This window comes from Chiloscyllium punctatum, chromosome 25, assembly GCF_047496795.1.
Source record: "Chiloscyllium punctatum isolate Juve2018m chromosome 25, sChiPun1.3, whole genome shotgun sequence".
In the NCBI taxonomy this organism is placed as follows: Eukaryota; Metazoa; Chordata; class Chondrichthyes; order Orectolobiformes; family Hemiscylliidae; genus Chiloscyllium; species Chiloscyllium punctatum.
This window is the reverse complement of record NC_092763.1, coordinates 44,647,591-44,674,520: the sequence shown is the minus strand read 5'-3', so window position 1 is coordinate 44,674,520 and position 26,930 is coordinate 44,647,591. Positions and strand designations below refer to the sequence as shown.

The 26,930-nt window shown below is 40.8% G+C and overlaps 1 protein-coding gene across 2 annotated transcripts in view; it reads left to right on the top strand.

Moving 5' to 3' along the window:
* The window catches only part of rab41 (RAB41, member RAS oncogene family), a 62,116-nt gene that overhangs the window by 31,903 nt on the left and 3,283 nt on the right, over nucleotides 1–26,930 (top strand). The window contains exons 4-7 of one of the 2 annotated variants that reach the window (XM_072595192.1): nucleotides 3,418–3,523; nucleotides 14,967–15,078; nucleotides 17,048–17,141; nucleotides 18,408–18,474. In XM_072595192.1, the coding sequence (XP_072451293.1) occupies nucleotides 3,418–3,523; nucleotides 14,967–15,078; nucleotides 17,048–17,141; nucleotides 18,408–18,474 (379 nt within the window). Of the gene's footprint in view, nucleotides 1–1,985; nucleotides 2,092–3,417; nucleotides 3,524–14,966; nucleotides 15,079–17,047; nucleotides 17,142–18,407; nucleotides 18,475–26,930 lie in introns of both variants that reach the window. The other variant, XM_072595193.1, reaches the window with a different exon arrangement.

Genomic DNA, 26,930 nt, shown 5'->3' with positions numbered 1-26,930 from the left:
CACCTTTTATTGTTACCAGGCACTATTGAGCAATAGACAGAGTATTGCGAAGATCTGGTAGCACCAGTTCATTGTTTTGGTAGCCTACAAGGCTAATTAAAATTTATGTAGGGGAAAAGGGCTGAAAAAGAGTGCTCCTTATTGTCCTGTGTGCACACTCTGAAGTGTTTTGCCTTATTCAGCTTGAGGCACATGAAGAGAAAGGTAATAACTGTCAATAGTCTCATCCAGTGAACAAATGCTCCCCAACTGGAGATCCGAGATCAGCTGTGATTCTACATGTGGTTATTGTTGAATGATCGTTAATAGAGATCAAGTGAGAACAGAATTAAGCTTTGTTGTAATGCCTTTATGATAATACATTGACATTTACTATCTAGAATCTTATAGCAAGAATGTCCTTTGTCAGTTACCAAAGATTAGTGAGCATATGTGGAATTGTATCCCAACATGTGTGCACATCTTCATGGAAGGATATGAAAAAGCACTAATATACTAGTGATGCTTCTGATGAAGGATTAGATGCCTGGCTGAAACTTATTGACTTGGTGCATGTTGCAGAGTGAATCTAGTCCTGCTTCCTGTGCATTCATGTGACGATTTCAAAGAGGACATCCATGTTTTTAATGAAAACAGCAAATGCTGGTGATCACTGGTCAGGCAACATCCATGGAAAGAGCAAGCTAACATTTCACGTCTAGATGGTTCTTCATGAGAGCTGATGTGAAGTGTGGAGGGAGCAGCATTTATGATTTAGTTATATGTTGGGGTGGTGTTGAGTGAGTGCTGGGGGAGGAAGGATGTTGATAGTTCAAATTGTGATTAGAATGTGAGAATGACAGAGCAATGATGTGTCTAACTGCCAGACTTGAAAGAACAGACAGTTACATTGAGGTGGGGGAAGCAGAGAGAGGACATGGTGACAGAATATAACAAGTAAAGCTAAAAGGGAAGGAAAGGAATGGGGGTTGGTTCAAGATTTGAAGGTGTTGAACTCCATATTAAAATGCCGAGTATGAAGAGATGTTGTTCCTCAAGTTTGCATTGAGTAACTGCACCTTGCCAAGGACAGACAAATGGGCATGCAAATGTCCTGCAGTGTTCCAGTGAATTATAATGCAAACTGGAGGAACAACACCTCCCCTTAAGACTAGGCATTTTACAACCTTCTGGACTTAAAATGGAGTCTAACAGCTTCATATTGTGAACCAAGCTCTATTCCTTTCCTATATAAAAGCAAATTACTGCAGTTACTGGAATCTGAAACCAAAAGAGAAAATGCTGGAAAATCTCAGCAGGTCTGGCAGGTTTGACAAAGGGTCAGTTAAATTCGAAACGTTAGCTCTTTTCTCTCCTTACAGATGCTGCCAGACCTACTGAGATTTTCCAGCATTTTCTCTTTCCATTCCTTTCCTTCCCTTCTGGCTTTAGTAGTTACACTTTGTCACCATATCCTCTCTCTACTTCCTCAGTGAGACTGTTTTTTCAAGTCCAAAAGTAAGACAAACAATTGTTCTGCTATTCTCACATTCAGATCACTTAATCTGCGCTATCAACATCCTTTCTCCCCCAGCACTCTACACCCTCACCTCCACATACAACTATTGCATAAATGCTGCCCCCTTCACACTTCGCATCAACTTTGATGAAGAGCCATCTAGACTCAAAACATTAGCCTCCCTTCTCTCTGGCAATGCTGCTTGACCTGCTGTGATCTCCCGCATTTGCTGTTTTCAGTACAGATTCTAGTATCTGCAGTAATTTGCTCCTTCATGTTTTTAATCATATTTTTGCACCTGTATCTGAGAAATGGGATTAAAGCAATGGATACGAAGCTTCCGGTAGGTTTGTAAAGTACCATTCTACTTTTAAGTTTTTATTTTTTAGGTTCCCTGCATTCTTCATTTTGTTTACTTTGCCTTTCAGTGTATTTTTCCTGTGTTGTTTTCCCATTTGGTTTTTCCCCTCTGCTCCTCCATCCCCAGATCAGACTCCAGCTGTGGGACACTGCAGGCCAGGAGCGATTCCGCAGCCTCATTCCCAGCTACATTCGTGACTCGGCTGCTGCTGTTGTAGTGTTTGATATTGCAAGTAGGTATTCGGTGTATGTGTTTTGATTCCAGTACAATCGGTTCTCTTTATAAAAAGATTATGGACTATCTGGAAATTAACAGACTCTCTTGGCTATTGAGGCAGATTTAATAAGATACATTTTTGCTGTGATTACATTCTGGTGTCATTCACTAAACAAATCTTTCTTTGGTTATTAAGTGAAAGTTAATGAACTGGAACATATTTCACTTGCACTCTTCGACCTTGTCAGGCAACCTCCAATAACCTGTAGTTCGTTATCAGTGCAAAGCTTTCTCTGAATTTCTTTTGGAGTTTGGTCTATCTTGATGTAGGTTTGCCTGCCACTAACTCCTGTACTCTACTGATAACATGCCATGCTTCACTTACTGGTATATATTTCATCTGCATACAACTGAGTCAAAGTTTTCAAATCATCCTGAATTGATGGTTATGTATTTAAGATTTAGCTCCAGTATTCAACTATTGCAGCCCCTATACCTATTATTATATTCTAACAACTCTTAACAGCTGTTAAAAAGGATGGAAACATCTAGCACCTGAACTCAATCCCTGTCTTTGATATAACATTTGACGAGTTGCTTGTTAGGGTGGTGCTGCTTCTCGAAATTCTGTAAACATTGAGGTTTGGATGAGAGAAGCTGAGATTATCTCAGTTGTATAATCACTTGCACTAGGTGCCTTTCAATCATAGAAAATTGACAGGAATGTGACCTTCTCAGGTGAACTATTTAAAGTATATAGTTAAAGGCATAATCAAGGGTTTTGCAATACTTACTTGATTGAATGGTTCAAAGGTTGGGTCTGAACCTCCTACAAGGTGTAAATGTGTTGAACTAGCTTGTGACTGTCTCTTTGCCTATACTTTCCACACCTTTTGTATAAGACACAGCTCTAGCTGCAGAGGTTTCAAGTTTTCATTTTAATCTGTCAATTTATGGCATATTGCATTTTCTGTTACAAAGGTGCCCACAGAATTGTTCTCTTCTTGTATAATTATATACTTGACACCTGATAAGTCAAATCCTTGAATTTCAGGAAAGTTATCAGGATATCTCATTGAATTGTCATTGGATGCAGTCAGCAGTGTCATTCTGCAGGCCTGAGATGAGATTAATGTAAAATGCACGTTGAGCATTTTAGACTTTCTAATTGTCTTAATTTGCAACTAAATTCAATTATCATGAAATCCAATACAGTAGTGGAGATTCTGACCTGCTCCCAGTAGGTGGCATTCTGCTGTGCTGATTTGAGATTGGTCCTTGATCCTGTCATTTTCCCCTTGCCTTTTCTCTTTCTCTGCTGTCTTGGACCTGGTCTCTGCAGGTTCGACTGCAGCTCTGGGACACAGCCGGCCAGGAGCGGTTCCGCAGTCTGATTCCCAGCTACATCCGTGACTCCACTATTGCTGTTGTAGTCTATGATATTACAAGTGAGTGCAAATTCCTGCTAATTCTTTCTCTTGCTCCTGTTCCTCTGCATGACACACTTCTATTCTGTCTCGCAGGTATAATTTCTTATTAATATGCAGAAACTGTTGCAGCTAATCATTTCACCATGTGCCCTAGAATGTAGTTACGTAGTGATGCAATTACTGGAAGTAATACCACAATGTTGAGAATAGCAGTACATTCGGGCGGCATGGCGGCACAGTGGTCAGCACTGCTGCCTCACAGCGCCAGAGACCTGGGTTTAATTCCCGCCTCAGGCAACTGTGTGTGTGAAGTTTGCACATTCTCCCAGTGTCTGCGTGGGTTTCCTCTGGGTGTCCGGTTTCCTCCCACAGTCCAAAAATGTGCAGGTCAGGTGAATTGGCCGTGCTAAATTGCCCGTAGTGTTAGGTGAAGGGGTAAATGTAGAGTAATGGGTCTGGGTGGATTGCTCTTCTGAGGGTCGGTGTGGGTTAGTTGGGCCGAAGGGCCTGTTTCCATACTGTAAGTAATCTAATCTAATTCACACTGTAAATTAATTATTCATCTGGATTCCTAAATGTAATGATTGGTTACTTTTTATTCATTCGTGGGATGCCGGTGATGCGGCTAGGCCAGTATGTATTACCCATCCCTAATTTCCTACAGGGCAGTTAAGAGTCCACCACTTTGCCCCTTTTAAAACATGGCTAGATTTTGCAAGAATAATCCAATTGTTATCTTTAGGCTCCGATGCCAAAGGAAATCAATGTTTGAAAGCAGGCATTCTGAAAATAAAACTGTTAAAATATTAATTCACAATCTGTCTATAGTAGATTTGGAACTTTGCAAACACACTCCCATTTGTCCATTGCATTCTTGATATTGCACCTTAACAATTTGAATTTGACAAATTTCTGATCTGTTGCTTGGGGTTAAGAACTGACATTTAAGAGATTTAACACCTGACAAGTTGTTCCTTTTCAATTCACTCCTAATGTACCTGTAACCACCCCTCTTCCCTGCGTCCCCTGCAAGAAATGTGTCTTAATTGCTTCTTGAAACAATTTGGTGTCTGTTTAACAATGATTGTTACCCTTTTGGTGAAAAAGTTGTACACATGTTACCCTGCACCTGCTATTCCTAGCTTGAAAGCAATTATCCCTCTGTGTGAATGATTCTTCATGATAAAGAATGTGCTTCATTTGGTCTTGCTTTCTCTCCTAACCTCAAATGCCTCCTTTTTTCACTATCTGGATGTTACAAGCAAATCAACTTCAGGCTGATCCACAGCTACCAATGCACGTGGACTATGTTATTCAATTTTGGTGTTTAAAGGATGTTTCAGAAATGGATCAAAATATTAAAAGCATTTTCCGATCATGTAGCTCCTTCACATTCTGCTGTTAAATGAGTAAATACAGGAATAGTAGAGATCATGTTGAGATGATATAGGGCTGGAGAGTTGGTGGGGAAACAGCCTGTGCATTCTTGGAAGTTGGATAAAGCAGCAAATAGATAATGATCCACAGGAGGAAAGGAAATACAGAAAATTGGTATTAACGTTCGAATTGTTTTTTTTTAAAACAGTGTGTAGAAAGACCCAGTTGAAATAAATGGCTAACCAGCAGAGAATTAAACAATCGTGAGTGTAGTCTGTTTCCATTTTGCTTTTCTTCCAATGTTGTAGATTATTGATAGATTAATAATAAAATTGTGGGCGGCACTGTGGCGCAGTGGTTAGCACTGCTGTCTCACAGCACCAGAGACCCAGGTTCAATTCCCGCCTCAGGCGACTGTGTGAAGTTTGCACATTCTCCCCGTGTCTTCGTGGGTTTCCTCCGGTGCTCCGGTTTCCTCCCACAGTCCAAAAATGTGCAGGTTAGGTGAATTGGCCATGCTAAATTGCCTGTAGTGTTAGGTGTAGGGGAATGGGTCTGGATGGGTTGCGTTTCAGCAGGTCAGTGTGTGGACTTGTTGGGCCAAAGGATCTGTTTCTACACTGTAAGTAATTAACAAAATGCTGGAAACGTTCAACAAATCTGACCATATCTGTAGTGAGAAGAACAGTTAATGCTTAGGTTGTTCCAAAATTAGAAAATGTTGAAGATGCAACAATATTGATCCAAATATGGAGGAAGGGAAAGTGCAAAAGTGAAAGTCCATTATAGTGACAGAAGCTACGATGGTGCAAGACTATAAAAGCAAAGGCACAGAGATGGGTCTAAGGGAAGTGTGAATTGGAAAAGCAGAATCATCCTAGGTTGGGTATTGTGTTTTGAGAAGGGAATAATTGATAACCTATCTGTGCAAGGCCCCTTGGGAAAAGTGATTGTAATATGGTATAATTCTTCTTTCAGTGAGTGACATAGTTGATCCTAGGACTAAGCTTCTGAGTCTGAATAAAAGAAACTACAATGGTATGAGGGATGAGTTGGCTTTGATAAATTGGGGAGCCTTACTTAAAGGGATGACTGTGGATAGCCATTTCAAACACTTACAGTACATGGAGGAACTGCAGTAATTGTTCATTCTAGTTTGACACACAAATAAAATCGGAAAGGAGGCCCAACCATGGCTAACAGGAACTTCAGGGATTGTATTAGATCCAAAGAAGGGGCATACAAATTGGTCAAAAAAACCCAGTAGGAATGAGGAATGGGGGAAGTTTATATTTCATCAAAGGAGTAAAGGGATTGACTTAACAAGGGGGAAGTAAAGTATGAGATTAAGTTTGACTGTAAACTGATTGTAAAAGCTTCTATGGTTATGTACATGAACAGAAGACAACTATAGGGGGAAGTTAGAATGAGAAACAAAGGAATGACATACTAATATAATATATATGTTCTGGATCTACCTTCACAAAGGAGGACACAACATTCCAAAAATGTTGGGGAATACTGAGTCTAATGCGAGGGAGGGACTAGGGAAATTATTGGGATTAAAGACTGATAAATCACCATGGCCTCATAATTTATATCCATGAAAACTTAAGGACATGGCCCTAGAAATAGTGGCTGCATTGGTGGTCATTCAAGATTCTATAGACTCTGGAACATCTATGGATTGCAAGGTACCTAATGTAACCCAACTTTTTTTTTAAATGGCAAGTAAACAGAAGGCAGGTTAGACTGACGTTGGTAGTGAGGAAAATGCTAGAGTCCATTTAACAGATTATATAGCAGAGCACTTGTGGGAAAAGTGACAGGACTGGACAGTCAGGATAGATTTACAAAAGGGAAATTGTGCTTGACAAATGCACTGGACTTTTTTGAGGAGATAACCAATAGAGTTGATATGGAGAGCAGTGGGTGTGGTTTGTTTTGACTATCGGGAGGCTTTGGAGAAGGTTCCACATAAGAGATTAGTATGCAAAATTAAAACAAATGGGATTGGGGGTGGTTGCTTACATGGCTAGAGAACTGATTTGTAGACAGGAAATGAGGAATGAACAGTTTTTTCCCCAAGCAGTCGGAAATGGCTAGTTGAGTTCCGTAGGAATCGGTGTTTGGACCCAGGGATTCACTATGTATTAATGATTTAGTGAGGGAAATAAATGTAATATCTCCAAGTTTGTAGATGCAAAGCTGAATGGGAGGATGGAGGGGATGCTTCAATGAAATTTAAACAAATTGAGTAAATGGGCAATTCATAGCAGATGCAGTATAATATGAATAAATGTGAAGTTTTCTACTTTTGGTAGTAATAACACAAATGCCTACTATTGTCTAAATGGTGTATATTGGGAAAAGAGGAGATGCCACGTGATGTGAATGTCCATGTGCACTTGTTGCTGAATGTAAACATTCAAATACGGCAGATTAGTGAAGAAGGTAAGCTGTATGTTGGTCTCAAATGTCCATGTTACAGAGGAGGACGTACTGGATGTTTTAAAATGCATAAAGGTGGATGAATCCCCAGGACCTGATCGGGTGTACCCTTGAAATCTGGGAAGCTAGGGAAGTGATTCCTGGACCCCTTGCTGAGATATTTGAATCATCAATAGTCGTAGGTGAAGAGCCAGAAGACTGGAGATTGACTAATGTGGTGCTACTATTTAAGAAAGTTGGTAAGGAAAAGCCAAAGAACTATAGACCAATGAGCCTGGCATCGGTGGTAGGCAGGTTGTTGGAGGAAATCCTGAGGGAACGGATTTAAATTTATTTGGAAAGGCAACGACTGATTAGGGATAGTCACTGTGACTTTGTGCGTGGGAAATCATGTTTCATTAACTTGATTGGATTCTTTAAAGAAGTAATAACAAAAAGGATTGATGAGGGCAGAGCAGTGGCTGTGATCTATATGGCCCATATGGCGTTTGGCAAAGTTCCTCATGGTAGACTGTTTAGCAAGTTTGTATTACGTGAACTACAGGGAGAACTAGCCATTTGGATACAGAACTGTTTCAAAGGTAGAAGACAGAAGGTTGTGGTGGTAGAGGGTTGCTTTTCAGATTGGAGACCTGTGACCAATGTGGTGCCTCAAGGATCAGTGCTGGGTCCATTGCTTTTTGTTATTTATATAAATGATGTGAACATAGGAAGTATAGTTAGTAAGTTTGCAGATGACACCAAAACTGGAGGTGTAGTGGATAGCGGAGAAGGTTACCTCCTACTAAGCTCAGTGGGATTTTGATCAGATGGGCCAGTGGGCCGAGGAGTGTTAGATGGAGGTTAATTTAGATATGTGCGGTGCTTAGTTTTGGAAAGGCAAATCGGGGCAGGACTAATAAACTTACTGGCAGGTGTTGCTGAACAAAGAGAACTTGGAGTGCAGGTACATAGTTCCTTGAAAATGGAATCTCAGGTAGATAGGATAATGAAGAAGACATTTAGTATGCTTTCCTTTTATTGGTCAGAGCATTAAGTATAGGAGTTGGGAGGTCATGTTGCAGTCTTACAGCATATTGGTTAGGTCACTTTTGGAATATTGTATGCAATTCTGGTCTCCCTCCTCTAAGAAGGATGTTGTGAAACTTGAATGGGTTCGGAAAAGACTTACAAGGATGTTGCCAGGGTTGAACTATAGGGGGAGGCTGAAAAGGCTGGGGCTGTTTTCCCTGGAGCATCTGAGGCTAAGGGGTGACCTTTGTAGAGGTTTATAAAATCATAAGGAGTATGGATAGGGTAAACAGACAAGGTATTTATCCCTGGCATGGGGAAGTCCAGAACTAGAAGGTATAGGTTTAGGCTGAAAGGCAAAAGATCGAACAGCAACCTAAGGGGCAACGTTTTTCACACAAAGGGTGGTGAGTGTATGAAATGATCTGCCAGAGGAAATGGTGGAGGCTGGTACCAATACACATTTAAAAGGCATCTGGATGGGAATAGGAAGGGTTTAGAGGGATATGGGCCAAATGCTGGTAAATGGGGCTAGATTAATTTAGGGTATCTGGTCAGTGTGAATGAGTTGGACTTGACTGGTCTGTTTTCATGTTGTTCACGTCTATGACTCATAGCGAGAGGATTCAAGTACAGGAGCAGGGATGGTTTGCTGTAATTGTATAGGAGAAAGTGAGGACTGCAGATGCTGGAGACCAGAGTTGAAAAATGCAGTGCTGAAAAAAACACAGCAGGCCAGGCAGCATTCGAGCAGGAGAATCGACGTTTCGGGCATAAGCCCTTCAAGAATAAGGCTGGTGTGCCAAGTGGGCTGAGATAAAAGGTGGGGGGGGGGGGGGGTGGTGGTAGGGAATTTGGGGGAGGGACACTGGGAATATGATAGGTGGAAGGAGGTGAGGGTGATAGGCCGGAGAGGGGGTGGAGGCGGAGAGGTCGGGAAGAAGATTGCAGGTTAAGAAGGCGGTGCTGAATCCGAGGGTTGGGACTGAGATAAGGTGGGGGGAGGGGAAATGAGGAAGCTGGAGAAATCTACATTCATCCCGTGTGGTTGGAGGGTTCCTAGGCGGAAGATGAGGCGCTCTTCCTCCAGGTGTCGTGTGGCCAGGGTCTGGCGATGGAGGAGGCCAAGGACCTGCATGTCATTGGCGGAGTGGGAAGGGGAGTTAAAGTGTTCAGCCATGGGGCGGTTGGGTTGGTTGGTGCGGGTGTCCCAGAGGTGTTCCCTGAAACATTCCGCAAGTAGGCGGCCTGTCTCCCCAATGTAGCGGAGACCACATTGGGTGCAGTGGATACAGTAAATGATGTGTGTGGAGGTACAGGTGAATTTGCGACGGATATAGAAGGATCCTTTGGGGCCTTGGAGGGAGGTGAGTTGAGAGGTGTGGGCGCCCACACCTGAAGAAGAGCTTTTGTCCGAAACATCGATTCTCCTGCTCCTTGGATGCTGCCTGACCTGCTGCGCTTTGCCAGCAACACATTTTTCAGCTCTGATCTCCAACATCTGCAGTCCTCACTTTCTCCTAGAAAATAGCCCCAGCCTATTCAGGCTCTCCTATGGCACAAACCCTCCAAAACTGCCAACATCTTTGTAAATCTTTTCTGAATCCTTGGAAGTTTCACAACATCCTTCCTATAGCTGGGAGACCAGAATTGCATACCATATTCCAAAAGTGGTCTTATCAACATCTTGTACAGCTGCAACATGACTTCCCAACTCCTATGCTCAATGCACTGACAATAAAGTTAAGTTTACCAAACACCACCTTCACTATCCTGTCTACCTGACACTCTACTTCCAAGGAACTATGAACCTGCACTCCGAGGTCTCTTTGTTCAGCAAGACTCCCTAGGATCTTGCCATTCAATGTATAACTTCTGCCCTGATTTACCTTTCCAAAATGCAGCACCTCAGATTTATTTAAATTGAACTCAGTCTACCACTCCTCAGCCCATTGGCCCTTCTGATCAAAGTCCCATTGTACTTTGAGGTAACCTTCGCTGTACATATGCCTCCAATTTTGATGTCTGCAAAAGTACCTCCTATGTTCACATCCGAATCATTCATGTAAATCACGAAAATCAGTGGACCCAGCACAGTATCATTGTGGAACACTACTGGTCACAGGTTTCTAGTCTGAAAAGCAAATGCCTACAACAATCCTCTGTCTTCTACTTTCGAGCCAGTTCTATAATTCCCCTATATTTCACGTGATCTAACCTTGCTACCTAGCATACCATGAGGAGTTTTGTCAAATGCCTTTACTGAAGTACATATAGATCATTTCCACCGCTCTGTCCTCATCAATCTTCATTACTTCTTCAATAAACTCTTATCAAGCTAGTGAGATACGATTACTCCCGCACCAAGTCATGTGACATATCCTGAATCAGTTCCTGTCTTTCCAAATACATAAATCCTGTCCCTCAGAATATTCCTTCCAACACCTTGTCCACCACTGAGGTCAGGCTCACTGGTCTATAGTTCCCTGGCTTTTCCTTACCACCTTTCTTAAATAGTGGCACCATGTTAGTCCCAGTGTTCCCGCTCCTCACCTGTGGCTATCTATGATAAAGACACCTCCGCAAGGGACCCAGCAATCACTTCCTTAACTTCCCACAGCGTTCTAGGGTACGCCTGATCAGGTCCTGGGGATTTTTCCACCGTTGTGTTTTAAGATGTCGGGCACCACCACCACGTCTGTAATATGGACACTCTTCAAGATGTTGCTATTTATTACCCCATGTTCTTTATCTTCCGTATCCTTCTCCACACTAAACACTGACGCAAAATACTCATTTAGATCATCCTTCCCCCTCTTTCTTCTGTGGTTCCACATGTAGGTGTCTGTGCTAATCTGTAATGGGCCTTATTCCCCCTCATTACCCTTGTGTCTGTAGTATATTTTGAGAATCCCTTTGGATTCTCCTTACCCCTATTTTCCAAAGCTATCTCATGTCTCTTTTTTGCCCTCCTGATTTTCTCCTTTGCCTTTGAACTCTTCCAGGGATTCACTCATTTCCTGCTGTCTATACTGACATGTACTTCCTCCTTATTCTTGATCAAAACATCAATTTTGCTCAGCAGCTAGGATTCCCTATACCTGCCAGCCTTGCCCTACCTCCTGAAAGGAATATACTGTTTCTGGGCTCTCATTATCTCATTTTTGAAAGCTTCCCACTTTCCAGTGGTCCCTTTTTTTTTACCTGCGAATATCCACCCCCAATCAACTTTTGAAAGTTCTTGCCTAATACTGTCAAAATTGACCTACCTCCAATTTGGAACTCTAACTTTTGGATGCAGTCTATCTTTTTCCATCAGTATTTTAAAGCTAATAGAATTATGGTCAATGGCCCCAAAGTGCTCCCCCACTGACACCTCAATCATGTGCCCTGCCTTATTTCCCAACAGTAGGTCAAGTTTTGCATCTTTTCCAGTAGGTACATCCGCATACTGAATCAGAAAATTTTCATATTCACACTTAACTTCCTCTCCATCCAAGGCCTTAATACTATGGCAATCTGGAAAGTTAAAATTGTCTATCATAACCACCTTGCTATTCTTACAGATAACTGACCATGATCATATCAAATGGTGGAGCAGGTTTGAAGGGCCAAATGGCTTGCACTTGCTCCAATTTTCTATGTTTCTATCAGCAACCACTGTCCAGGGGAAAAAAAAACTTGTGGACCCCCAGTTTACGATCTGAAATTTTGGACTTGATGTTCAGACTGACAGTTATGAAGTACCTCATTAAAAGTTGTTCCCCAAGCTTATGTTGAGCTTTGCTAGAACAGCGTAGGAAGCTGAGAATGAAGCCATCAGAGTGGATGAAGAATTTAAAACTATTTGCAATTGGAAACTCTGGGTCAAACTGAACTGATCAGAGGCTCTCTGCAAAGCAGTCACATTATCTGAATTTGGCGCCTCCTTCAAATGCAGAGGAAATTGGTGATCGGCAAATACTATATGGAGATAAATATGAGTAATTCACTGCTTCACCTGGGCAGAGTGTAGGGACTTTGGACATTGAGAAGGCAGGTAGGAAAAGGACAGATGTTGCATATTCTGTACTTGCATAAAGATGAAGTTCGAAGTTTTTTGTGGTGATTGATTGGACAGGGGTATTCCAGAGGGAATGGGATCTTCATGCTGAAAGGGGAGAGTACAATGTGTTTAATGGAATCATGCTGGGTATTGTTGAGTACAAAGCCGGGGTGATGAAAGGTGAAGGTAAGGGGAACGCAATCCATGGATCTGTGTGTGTGGGAAATGCAGGATCAAACAGAATGAAGTAACCCTTGATTTGATTCATTCCCTACTTTCTCGCAACCCTCTTTTTTTTTTTTTCTCTCTCTCTTTCCCCCCCCCCAACAACCTCCAGCAAGTTGGTCGTTTCTATTGTCTCCCTTTTTACATTGGTTAGGCCACTTTTGGAAAATTGTGTGCAGTTCTGGTCTCCCTTCTATTGGAAGGATGTTGTGAAACTTGAAAGGATTCAGAAAAGATCTCCACGGATGTTGCCAGGGTTTGAGCTATAGGGAGAGGCTGAATAGGCTGTGGCAGTTTTCCTTGGAGCATCAGAGGCTGAGGGATGGTCTTTATATAGGTTTATAAAATCATGAGGGGCATGGAGAGGGTAAATAGACAAGGTATTTTCTCCTGGGGTGGGGGAGTCCAGAACTGCAGGGCATAGTTTTAGGGTTAGAGAAGAAAGATTTAAAAAGGACCTAAGGGGCAACGTTTTCATGCAGTGTGAGCTGCTAGGAGAAGTGGGGGAGGCTGGTACAAGTACAACATTTAAAAGGCATCTGGATGGGTATATGAATAGGAAGGGTTTAGAGGGATACGGGCCAAGTGGTAGCAAATGGGACTAGATTAGGTTAGGATATCTGGTTGGTATGAACGAGTTGGACCAAAGAGTCTGCTTCCATGCTGTACATCTCTATAACTCAGCAATTTGAGCCTGTTCCACTATTCAATATAATCATGGCTGAGCATCCAACTCTGTACCCTGTTCCTGCTTTGATCCCTTTAGCCTTGAGGCATATTTCTAAATTCTTCCTGAAAACATTCAATGTTTTGGCCTGAACCAATTTCTGTGGTCGATAATTCCATAGGCTTACCATGCTCTGGGTGAAGAGATTTCTCCTCTCTGTAGATATGAATGTCCCGAGTAGAATGTGCAAAGTCAGCAACCAGGAGATTAAGCTTAAAATGTTACACCATGAACAGGAAGATATTTTGATGAGTCCTTCTCACTAATCTTGGATGCAGTGTGCACCATTCTCTTGCATCCAAAGGTCTGCTTCTAACTGAATCCAAATCCCAGTGTCTCATCTCTCAAATAGTTTTAGAAACAACCACAAAGATAAAAACAGATTTGAGAAAGTACAAGACAGTGGAAAGATGAGGGAGTAAGGGAAGTAATAAAGAGGAAATGGATGGGAGTTTGATTGTGGAGCAAGAAGAGGGATGTAGCTGAAGGAAAGGATGAAATGAAAGGGAAGTTTGCATGGTAGAGAGGAGATTAAGAAGGGTGGAGAATCGGAGAAAGAAAGAACCTAGTGGTGAATAAGTGAAAGGGCACAATACAGAAAACATAAGAAAAAATATCTTCTTGTCTTTGTGATGTTCCAGAAGGCTTCACAGCCAGTTAACATGATGATCACAAGTGCAGGGGATAATTTGTGTAGAGGCTTCCAGTGTCCATTAAGTGAGTGACTGTGTTTGTTTGTAATGAAAGTTTTATTGAGAAATATTGGCCAAGGCACATGGAAAAAAACCTCTTGCCTTTGAAAATGCTAAACTTTGCAACTTCTTGAAAAACTAGCCTGAGCCTCCGTTTTAGAACGTGTTGTCAATTATGCCATCTTTTCATCTGATAAACCTTCAGAATAGCACTGACATGTCAGCCTTGATTATATTACAACCTTGTAGGGGATTTAACTTACAAACCCCTCTACTCAATTCATTACTGACCAAGTTTACTCTTGATAACAAGGGTGTGGAGATGGGAATAGAATGTGAAGAAGAGAATGAAAAACCTGTGGAATACATATGAAGGGTTGGAAAAGTTGAGTGATTTAAGCTGATGATAACTGTTCCTGTTTTAGTCATTTTTGTCACATTATGCCCTATTTGCACTAAAGTAGAATCGGGAACTAAATATGAAATCTGAAGGCGTAATTGGAAAATCAGTCTTTGATATAAAATCAGTAACAATTTAATTTTTGTTATTTAAACATGAACTTGTGCATGAACAAAGGAACAATTGAACTCCCCACCCCAAACCATTAGATTCAAACCTCCATAACTAAATAAGTTTCTAGAGCATATCCTGCCTGATCTCTAGTCTATTGCTGATTGGCCATTGGGGGAACTAATCTCTGCAATAAAATCTTTTAATTTTGTATATGATGATTTAGTCCAACTACTGCAGAAAGTGAACATTACTGCATGGATCTTAGAAAGATTAGTAATCAACCCCACTTAGTTACACAGTGACTGTATCTGCTGTTAATTTTCACGAGCAGCCCATTGCATTGAAAATAACCATCTAAATTTCTTTGCTATATTCTTAGATTATCTTTGTTTCTCTTCACCTGACCCCACTACCTCCAGATTTGAATTCTTTCCAACAGACTTCAAAATGGATTGATGATGTACGGACAGAAAGAGGAAGTGATGTCATCATTATGCTGGTTGGGAATAAGACTGATCTGGCTGACAAAAGGTAACAAGTTTAAATGGTTTTTCATGTCAACTTTTTTTTATTCATATCGAGTTTTGAGAAGATTTGTAGCTCAGGTTGAGGTTCTGGATGTAGGTTTGCTCGCTGAGTTGGAAGGTTCATTTCCAGCCGTTGTCACCCAACTGGGTAACATCTTCAGTGGGCCTGCGGGCCTGATTCTATTTATATGTTTGGGTTGGTGATGTCATTTCCTGTGTGACATAATTTCCTGTGGAGATTAGAATTACACCCCATCTACCACCACTGGAGAAAAAGAACAGGAAATGACATCACTGACCCAAACATACAAGTAGAAATCAGGAATTATCAACAGTGTTTCACCCGGAGGCCCACTGAAGATTTTATTCATATTTTTAAAATTAATATTAGTGATGGCCTTATTTGAAGTGAGCTGTATTTCTTGTAATTCCCCTGTTAAACCAGGTGATTGATAAATTTTGCTGTGGATGCCACAGGTATGATTCTCATGAAATGTGCACTAAATATCATCTGATGTGCTATTTATGTCTGGGTCTCATTTGCGAGTGTTCAGATCACAAAGGATCAGTTTCTGTGTCAAGAGCAGTAGGGAGTTGATGTCAAACTGTCAGCACTCACCATCATTACCAACATTCCATGTGAAAACTTTTTCATAGATAACTGTGTGGACACTTTTTTAAAAAAAAATCACATTGAGCATTCATAAGTGCTAATTATTTAGGGACTAATCTGTGCATGGTCTGTTGGGGAATATTTGGAGTTACAACATGGCACAAAGGTTAGAGGGGAAAAAGTGGTTATTACCTCTTTAAACCAGATGTCAAATTCAAGATTTCAGGCATGTACACAACTGCTGGATCTCCCATTAACACTTTAGTGGTCTGAAGTTCAGTACCTTTGTCTCTCTGCTGATCACAAACTTTAAGCCTTTGTCTCTAGAAGCAAGCTTAAATGTTTCCTGATTCTCAGCTGCATGTTTTAACTTTCAGCAGTTCACAACACATTGAGAAGATGACAGGGATTTGCTATAACTGGGTGGCTGTTGGTTCATTTTTTAGTGGCAGTTTAAGTTACTCTACGTGCTGGATGGATATCTAATTTTTATATAATACCTTTTAAATGTATTAAAAGATCCCAAGGTGCTTCACATGAGGACTGTGTAGCACAATTAGGCATTGAGACACGAGGAAATATATAGAAGAGATGGGTGAAAGCTCCGTAAAGTAGGTTTTCAGAAGCATTTTAAATGAAGAAAGCTGGAGAGGTTGGGGAGCGCATTTGAAGGAACCTGGCTGTGGCTAATCTATAAGAAGGAAGTGAACTTCAAAAATGAGAATTTCAAAAAGATTGCTCTGGTCATGCAGTGTAAATTAGCGAGTATATGGCAGAGGTGTGGACTTGGTTAAAATGAAATTTCCTTTTTGCTGCAAAATGAAACTAAGATTATTGAAATTCTTGATTGTCAGGTGAACCTTCAAGCATAGTGTTGAGGATTTCTGCCCTGTAGGCAATTGTGCCTAGAATCATGCGATATTCTGCTCTAAAATAAAATACCTCAACTATTTAGACAGTATTAATATGAAGAGATACTGCTCTGCTAGTTACGATTTCATTCTCTTTAAGATTTCTTGAAAATGAGATCTTGAAGAGTTTTCTAAATAATTGACACTTGCCAGATTGAGAGAGAATATACCACTCTTTACTTTTCTTCATTTCTCAGCTCTCTCAAGATAGAATAAATCATTTATAGCTATAAATGAGTCTTTTAAATGAACAGGCTCAAGAGATTTACCATTTCTCATTCCAGAATGTATTGTGTGAGCAAAGTAGGAAAGAAATTATTTAATGTCTTTAGAACTATTCTAGACTAGATAGTGTTACTTTTATCATTTCTGAACTAAACTATGTGAACGTCATGGTTCTCAGTTTTCCTTTTATTGTGCACTGATGTTTTGCTGCATTCCAATTATAGGCAGGTTTCAATGGAGGAAGGAGAGCGGAAAGCCAGGGAACTGAATGTAATGTATATTGAAACTAGTGCTAAAGCAGGATATAACGTCAAGCAGGTATGTACATGTGTATAAAAACAAGTTCTAAAGAAGGGTCACTGGACTCTGTTTTCTTTCAGTAGACGCTGCCAGACCTGTTGAGTTTCTCCAATTATTTGTTTTTGTTTGATTTAGATCTCCAGCACCTGCACTTGTTTTTATATAATAAAAACAAGATTTGAAATGCAAATTTTTATCTGGGGCTCGAATTACTGAACTGTTACTACCTTGAATTCACAAATTGATTCCTATAAAGTAGACCAAGTTAATGTGCAGGGAGTTATGCTTTAAAATATTTAAATGTTTATTTTTATATAAAGTATTGTTTGGTACTGTTAAATATATTACTGATTAAATTTATTTATAGTTATTATCACAATTAGCCTATGTTAATTAGCTCTATTGTATTTCTCTCTCATTCCACACCCATTTTCTTGCATGTCCTGCAAGTGTCTTTATCCTTTCAATACTTATTCCATTTCCTTTGGAAAACAATGATTAAATCTGCCTTCTTTATGCTTTCAGATAATGCATTCCAATTGTAATTATGCAGTAAAACAAAAACATTACTCACATTGCCTTTAATTCTTTCGCCAATTGCTTGAAATCTGTCTTCTCTGCTTCTCAACCTTGCTTCACTCAATCACCTCATTTCCTAGACCCAGATCCAGTAAAGTTATCTTCCTCATTGGACTGGAAACCTACTGATCAAAAAAGTTCACTTGAATGCACTGCAAATGTTCTACCTTTTCCTGACTCCCATTTCTACAATGGCCCTTCAGTCACATTTTCAAATTGCTGCAAAGGCAGTGACATTTCCCTTTTCTCAGTTGAACATGTTGGGGTGTTATTTTGAGAGAAGTGCAGTGTAAATCTAAGTTTTATTGATTTGTGTCTGTGATAGGCAGTCAGCCTTTTTACCTATTCAGTTTCTGTATTGGCCAGTTCCGTGCAATACCTCTCTACTCGAGACAACGGTGACAAGGTTGGTTTGCCATAACTTGGTTCATGATTCTAGCCACCTGTTAGTAAGCCAAGTGGTCATTTGTGGCAAGGTGACTCCAAATAGGCTTTGTCGTCTTTCAGTTACTGCAAGCAAGTTGACAAAGAACACAAAGTTAACAAATGGGGATAATTGGTAGTTTGTTTTTGGAAAGTACAATTGTTGATTATAAACCCTGCATAAATATATTGTCAATGGTGGGTCTATTCTGCTTGCATAGCTTGTTTTTTTATTTAATCTGTTTAGTCACACATCTTCAACTTCAAATCCATTTTTTTCAGCTTTTCCGACGTGTAGCAGCTGCTCTGCCTGGAATGGACAATGCACCTGAAAAGAGTAAAGAAGACAGTATCCTTCACTGCACTTTCCCATGACTTTTTAATTCAGAGGGCAAACTAACATAATTGTGGTACCAGTGGCAATGTAGGGTGCCAATTTAAAAACTCAGCATACAACAGTATTTCAATGGTCAGTTGTTTTTGTTCTACATGAAATATTAAGTGTCACACAATTGTTTGCATTTTTTTCTTTGTAGCAAATTGGATATTTTACTGGGTTAAAGATGTTACATGTGTAGAGTTTTCTTTCCTGTGTACAGTAACTAGTGTGGTATGTAGGAATGATCTCTTTTCTATATATTCATGGGCTATTAGAGATGTGCCAGCAATACTTTGTAACCATTCAATTCCCAAATTTTGGAAGGTTATTCCCATTTGTTGAAGGGCAAACCGTGCAATGTTAATATTGTCAATTTAGATTGATAAAGTGTTACCATTCCTTGTCCCATGGAGAAGAATGGGAGAAGTTAGCATTTCAGTAATTCTGCTTTACTATCCACCTGCCTTTTGAGCACTTAAACGAATGCGAGGGGGATCAGAAATGTGGAAACAAAAATGATACCAAAGACATTAGTAATGGCTGAGGGGGATGGGAAAAGAGTCTTGTGTCAGCCAGGGTGTGAGTGCTACACATGGAATTTTCAGGGTCGGAAAAAATTCATCAAGGTACTTGATTATCCAGTTTTACCTTGTTGAAAATCCCATTTGAATGAGCGAGGACTCTGCATCAGATGAAGGCATATATTGATAACTGTCTGAATTCACAATGAATATTTGGATGCTATATCAAGGAGTGAGTGACACATTTAAAACTGGATCCCAAAAAGGATGCTTAGGGAAGATAAATGGAAAGAAATGATGCAAAAGGATTTATGCAAGCGAAAAGGTGAACAGATGGATGTGTCTGTGATGTTGTTTTATTGTCCAAGCAGGTAGAAAAGCAACATGGTAGCTTGAACAAAAAGTCAAGGTTTTGGATGAAGTTCCAATGCTGCTGTTTCAATCCACCACCTAGTTGCCATATTTACATTTTGTGTTCATTGATAATGAAATGCTTTGTAAGAGAGAGACTTCTGGTCTAGCAGAAAGAGTAATGCTCATCCATATAATTGACATTGAGTTTTCTGGATTTTACCCAGCTGATGATTAGAGTGCCTGTTAAGAAGGATTATGAAAACAACTGCAAAAATTGAGTGATAAAAGTAGAGGTAACAGGTGTTACAAGGGACTGATGATTCGATCCATGATGTCCTTCAATCATATGGCAATCATCTTACTAATTTTGGATTTATAGGATATTAGATTTTAAAAATGGGGTTCATTCAAATTGTGGATAACTCTCTCTGTACTTTCAAGCATATATATTTATAAGTTAGAAAAAGGTACTGATAGACTGAATCAACAACACATAGCACATGGATTTCAATGGGAGATCATCCACTTGGACATAAAAAGGATAGACAGTAATTCAAAATGATGAAACAAAAACAATGGAGATGCAGAGAGACCAAGGATCCAGGTGCATGATTCACTGAAGTGCCTAACAGGTCCAGAAAATAAGCAAAAAGGAAAATCAAATACTAGTCTTCATATCTGGATGCATAAAATACAAGAAGTTTGAAGCTAACACTTCAGCAATTCAGAGTCTTGGCTGGACCTGGAGTTTTGGGCATTACACCTTGGGAATATTATATTAATCTTATGGGGAAAATGTGATTAGAATTACTAAAATGATATCTTGACTCCAAGATTTAAGTTGGAACAACTTAAGAGTAACAAATCCCAATCCATCTGAGGTATTAAAGGAAGTAGGGGAGCAGATTATAAATGCCCTAACAATAATCTTTTGAACTCCTGATATTCAGAAGTTGCCCCACTGGATTGGAAAATTGCAGATGTCACTCTCTTTTAAGAAGGGTAAAAGAGGAAGGTTAGGGAATTACAGGCAAGTTAGCATACCATCCATGGTGGGGAAATTGTTGGAGTCTAGTATATGGATAGGGTAACTAAACACCTCAAATTTTAAGTTAAGCAGTTTCGTGAGTGGTAGGTTGTGCCTGATAAACCTCATTAAATGTTTTGAAGAGAGGACTAAGGTACTGGAGAGGGGAATGTCTATAGATGTTTATATGAATTTCCACATCAGAGACTGTTAACTATGGAGGAAGCATGTGGAATTGAGCATGAATTACTGGCGTAGGTGGGAAATCGTTTGAGTGACAGGTAATTAAAAAGTATGGATTATGGGAAGGCACTCAAATTAACAGGATTTGACTAGTAGTGTGCCATGAGGATCTGTGCTAGGTACATCAATTCTTCACAATATTCATTAACAACAGAGAATGGAATATGTCCAGTTTGCTGATCAGACAAGTTTAGGTGATATTGTACATTGTGTCATTGAAAGCATAAAATTGCAAAGGGATATTGATTGACTCAGTGAATACGTAAAAATGGGACAGACGGATTTCAATGTAATCAAGTGAGGTCATGCATTTTGGTCCGAAAGTGGATAAATCCAGATACGTTCTACATTCTAGTTGAGTGCAGTGGATGTCTAAATATACATGTTCAGTTGCATACATCTTTAAAATGTCACTAACAGGTGCAGAAAATAATGAAGGCTAATGGAAGGATGCACAAGTTATATGGCAGCGATGAGAATCTGGGTTGAAGTGTGGTGCTGGAAAAGCACAGCAGGCCAGGCAGCATCACGGACTGATGAAGGGCTTATGCCCAAAACATCGATTCTCCTGCTCCTTGGATGCTGCCTGGCCTGCTGTGCTTTTCCAGCACCACACTCTCAACTCTGATCTCCAGCGTCTGCAGTCTTCACTTTCTCCCAGCTGTGAGACCCTAGTTAGATTCCACTTGGAGCACGAAGAGTAGATCTGGGCACCACACCTTAGGAAGCCTTGGGTGGAGAAGAATGTCGGTTTTTAAGAATGCTACTTGGACATCGTTCAAGATATGAGGAGAGATTACTGTAAATTAGACCTGTTTTCTCTAGAATTCAGTAGGTTAAGTGGAAGTCAGATTGAAGAAATTAAAGGGAAAAGACTGGTAGATAAAAATAAACTATCTACTCTGGAGCTTCTAGAACTAGGAATGTCGCCCAAAATTAGGGCCAGATAATTCAGGAGAGATGTTAGGAATCAGTTCTACACACAGGCTAGCAGTGGTTTGAAATACTCTTCAATGAACTGTAGTTGATGCTAGATCAAATGTTAATTTTAAATCTGAGATAATAGATATTGGTTCAACAAAGCTTTTGAAGGATGTGGGCCAAAGACAGGAGTATATATTTAAGCTACAGATCACTTATAGTCTCTTTTGGCTGAATGGCCTTCTATTCATATGTTTCTATAAGTTGTGACAAGACACAAAATTAGGATTGCATTAGCTGGAATTTAGAAAATGATTGTCTGAATAGAGTCAGAGTTATACAGCACAGAAACAGACCCTTCAGTGAAACTCATCCATGCCAACCAGATATCCGATATAAAATCTAGTCCCATTTGCCAGCATTTGGCGCATATCCCTAAACCCTTCCTGTTCATATACTCACCCAGATGTCTTTATGTGTTGTTATTGTACCAGCTTCCTCCTCTTCCTCTGGCAGCTCATTCCCTACGGTTGTTGATTTGCTTGCTGAGCTGATCAGTTGTCATGCAGATGTTTCATCACCATGCTAGATAATATCATCTGTAAAGGGTTGTTCTACTCTGCTTGATATTTATATGATCTGGTCTATTAAGGTGAATGTTGTCACTTCCAGTTTTTCTCTGTAGTGGTTTGTGTATGCTGTCTATTTCTACATGTTTTGTTGACGGCATTCTGGCTCGTTTCAACCCAGATCATATAAATATCAAGCAGAGTAGAATAACAATGCTTCATGGAAGTTGCACTGATGTTACCTAGTATGGTGATGAAGCATTTGCATGACAACCCATCAGCTCAGCGAGCAAGCAAACAATTACATCCACAACATGAGCTACAAATCTTTGTACAAACCTTAAAAAGCTAATTCCGTACACACACTAATCTCTGCATGAAAACTTTGCCCCTTGGGTCCCTTTTTAAATCTTTCCCCTCTCTCCTTAGACCTATGCCTTCTTGAGGTAAAGACCTTGTCTATTTACCCTATCCATGCCCCTCATGATTTTATAAACCATTATAAGGTCATCCCTCACCTTCTGACACTCCAGGGAAAACAGCCCCAGCCTATTCAGCCTGTCCCTATAACTCAAATCCTCCAACCCTGGCAACATCCTGTAAATCTTTTCTGAACACATTCAAGTTTCACAACATCCTTCCTATAGCAGGGAGACCAGAATTGTACGTAGTGTTCTAAAAGTGCCTAACTAATGTCCTGTACAGCTGCAACATGACATCCCAACTCCGTTACTCAATGGGAATATAGCACTGACCAATAAAGGCAAGTATACCAAATGTCTTTTTCACAAGGCTGTCTTACGTGTGACTCCAGTTTCAAGGAACTATAAACCTGCACTCCAAGGTCTCTCTCTCTTTTTAGCAACACTCCCCAGGATCTTACCACTAAGTGTATAAGTCCTCCCCTGATTTGCCTTTCCAAAATGCAAATTTATCTGAAATTCAGATTTATCTGAATTATCTATCTGCCACTCTTTGGCCCATTTGCCCATCTGAACAAGGACCTTTTTGCATTCTGAGGTAACCACCTTCACTGTCCACTACACCTCCAATTTTGGTGTCATCTGCAAACATGCTAACTATACCTCCTGTGTTCACATCCAAATTATTTATGTAAATGACGAAAAGAAATTGACCCAGTACTGATCCTTGTGTCTTGTTTTAATTTTTAAAGATATTAAGTGGAATAGTTTAGGAGAAACTACTTCCACTAGTTTGGTGTCCAGATGCTGGAGATCAGAGCTAAGAGTGCGTTGCTGTAAAAGCGGAGCGCAGAGTGTAAACATTACTGCCAGATCTCTCCAGAGTGAAATTACAAAACATCCCTTCACACAGCATGCTAGAAATTTTGAACTGTCATCTGCAGGTGACAATTGATGCCAGATATATTTTAAGTTTTAAAACTGAATTTGATAGATTTTTGATAATTGAAGTTATTAAGAGATGTGGGGCAATGTATCCTTTGATTTAGTATCAGCTATTGTATGGTGTCAACCAGCAGTCTTGTACTCCTCTTGCTTATAAGTCAGATGGTTGTGGGTTCATTACCACTCCAAGACTTGAGCATAAAAATTAAGCAAACACTCCAGTGCGGTGAATGAATGTTTCACTGTCAAAGGTGCCACCTTTTCGATGCAATATTTAAATGAACTGGAGGCCTACTCTCAGGTGCGTGCAAAAGATCTGTTGCCATTATTCCTGGCTCTACATTAAACAATCCCCATGTCCTGACTGATAATTAACCCTTAATCAACATCACAAAAAACATCACATTGAAGTGTGTGTACTTCAATGCAAGAAGTATATGAAATAAGGTAGGTGAACTTGCAGCGTGGATTGGTACCTGGGATTTCGACGTGGCTATTACGGAGACATGGGTAGAACAGGGACAGGATTGGCTGTTGCAGGTTCCAGGGTTTAAATGTTTTAGTAGGGTCAGAGGTGGGGGTAAAAGAGGGGGAGGTGTGGCATTGCTTGTCAAAGATAGTATTACAGCGGTGGAAAGGACGATGGATGAAGACTCTCCATCTGAGGTAGTTTCGGCTGAGGTTAGGAATAGGAAAGGTGAGGTCACCCTGTTAGGAGTTTTCTACAGGCCTCCTAATAGTCCTAGAGATGTAGAAGAAAGGATTGCGAGGATGATTCATGAGAAGAGTGAAAGTAATAGGGTGGTTGTTATGGGGGACTTTTAACTTTCCTGATATTGACTGGGAAAGCTATAGCTCGAGTTCGTTAGATGGGTCGGTGTTTGTCCAATGTGTGCAGGAGGGTTTCCTGACACAATATGTAGACAGGCCAACAAGAGGTGAGGCCATACTGGATTTGGTTCTGGGTAACGAACCAGGCCAGATGTTAGAATTGGAGGTAGGTGAGCACTTTGGGGACAGTGACCACAATTCTGTGACTTTCCCTCTAGTGATGGAGAGGGATAAGTGTGCACTGCAGGGCAAGAGTTATAGCTGGGGGCAGGGAAATTATGATGCAGTGAGGCACGACTTAGGATGCGTGGCCTGGAAAAGTAGGCTTCAAGGCAAAGGCGCAATTGATATGTGGAGCTTGTTCAAGGAGCAACAATTGAGTGTCCTTGATAAATGTGTACCTGTCAGGCAGGGAGGAAAGGGTCGTGTGAGGGAGTCGTGGTTTAATAAGGAATTGGAATCCCTTGTTAAGCTGCCCTCTTCCCTTTATGTAAAGATGAGGCGTGAAGGTTCAATTGGGGTGATTGAGAATTATAAGGTAGCCAGGAAGGATCTGAAGAGAGAGCTAAGAGCAGCAAGGAGGGGACATGAAAAGTCCTTAGTTGGTAGGATTAGGGAAAACCCAAAGGCTTTCTATAGGTATATCAGGAATAAAAGAATGACTAGGGTAGGAATAGGTCCAGTCAAGGATAGTAGTGGGAAGTTGCGTGTGGAGGCTGAAGAGATTGGGGAGACATTGAATGAATACTTTTCGTCAGTATTCACTCAGGAACAGGACATTGTTGCCTATGTGAATACTGAGTCACAATTAATTAGAATGGATGGCTTTGAGGTATGTATGGAAGAGGTGTTGGAAATTCTGGAAAGGGTGAAAATAGAGAAGTCCCCTGTGCCTGATGGCATTTATCCGAGGATTCTCTGGGAAGCAAGGGAGGAGATTGCAGATCCATTGGCCTTGATTTTTATGTCCTTGTTGTCTACAGGAATAGTGCCAGAAGACTGGAGGATAGCAAATGTGGTTCCCTTGTTCAAGAAGGGGAGTAGGGATAACCCTAGTAACTATAGGCCGGTGAGTCTCACTTCTGTTGTGGGCAAACTCTGAGAGAGAATTGTAAGGGATAGGATTTATGAACATCTGGATAGGAATAATGTGATCAAGGATAGTCAACATGGTTTTGTGAAGGGCAGGTCGTGCCTCACAAACCTTATTGAATTCTTTGAGAAGGTGATTAAGGAGGTGGACGAGGGTAAAGCGGTAGATGTTGTGTATATGGATTTTAGCAAGGCGTTTGATAAGGTTCCCCATGGTAGGCTACTGCAAAAAATACGGAGGTATGGCATTGAGGGTGAGTTGGAGGTTTGGATTAGGAATTGGCTGGCTGGAAGAAGACAGAGGGTAATAGTTGATGGTAAAATTTCATTTTGGAGTGCAGTTACTAGCGGTGTTCCGCAAGGATCTGTTTTGGGATCATTGCTATTTGTCATTTTTTATAAATGACCTGGAGGAGGGGCTAGAAGGTTGGGTGAGCAAGTCTGTGGATGATACGAAAGTCGGTGGAGTTGTTGACAGTGAGGAAGGATGTGTCCGGTTACAGCGAGATATAGATAAGCTGCAGAGCTGGGCAGAAAGGTGGCAAATGGAGTTCAATGTGGGTAAGTGTGAGGTGATTCACTTTGGTATGCATAACAAAAAGATGGGGTACTGGGCTAATGGTCGGATACTTGGTAGTGTGGATGAGCAGAGGGATCTTGGTGTCCATGTACACAGATCTCTGAAAGTTGCCACCCAGGTAAAGAGTGCGGTGAAGAAGGCATATGGCGTACTGGCTTTTATTGGTAGAGGAATTGAGTTCCGGAGTCCTGAGGTCATGTTGCAGTTGTATAACAGTCTGGTGCGGCCGCATCTGGTGTATTGTGTGCAGTTTTGGTCGCCATGCTATAGGAAGGATGTGAAGGCACTGGAACGGGTGCAGAGGAGGTTTACCAGGATGTTGCCAGGTATGGTAGGAAGATCGTATGAGGAAAGGCTGAGGCACTTGGGGCTGTTTTAATTGGAGAAAAGGTTTAGGGGTGACTTGATAGAGGTGTACAAGATGATTAGGGGTTTTGAAAGGGTTGACCATGAGAACCTTTTTCCACATTTGGAGTCAGCTATTACGAGGGGGCATAGCTTTAAATTAAGGGGTGGTAGGTTTTTGGACAGATGTTAGGGGTAGATTCTTTACTCAACGAGTCGTGAGTTCATGGAATGCCCTGCCAGTAGCAGTGGTGGACTCTCCCTCTTTATGGGCATTTAAACGGGCATTGGATAGGTATATGGAGGATAGTGGGCTAGTGTAGGTTAGGTGAGCTTGGATCTGCGCAACATCGAGGGCCAAAGGGCATGTACTGCACTGTATTGTTCTATGTAAAACAAATCCAGTTCATTTTTATGTCACTACCAGATGTCTATTTATGGGAACTTATTGTGCACAAGTTGACTGCTATCCCTCTGTTTATTTATTATGACTGTAACAACATTTTCACAGTATTCATTATTGTAAATGTCTGCAATTCTTGATCCCAGAAGGTTATGAAGACCTGATTGCTGTAG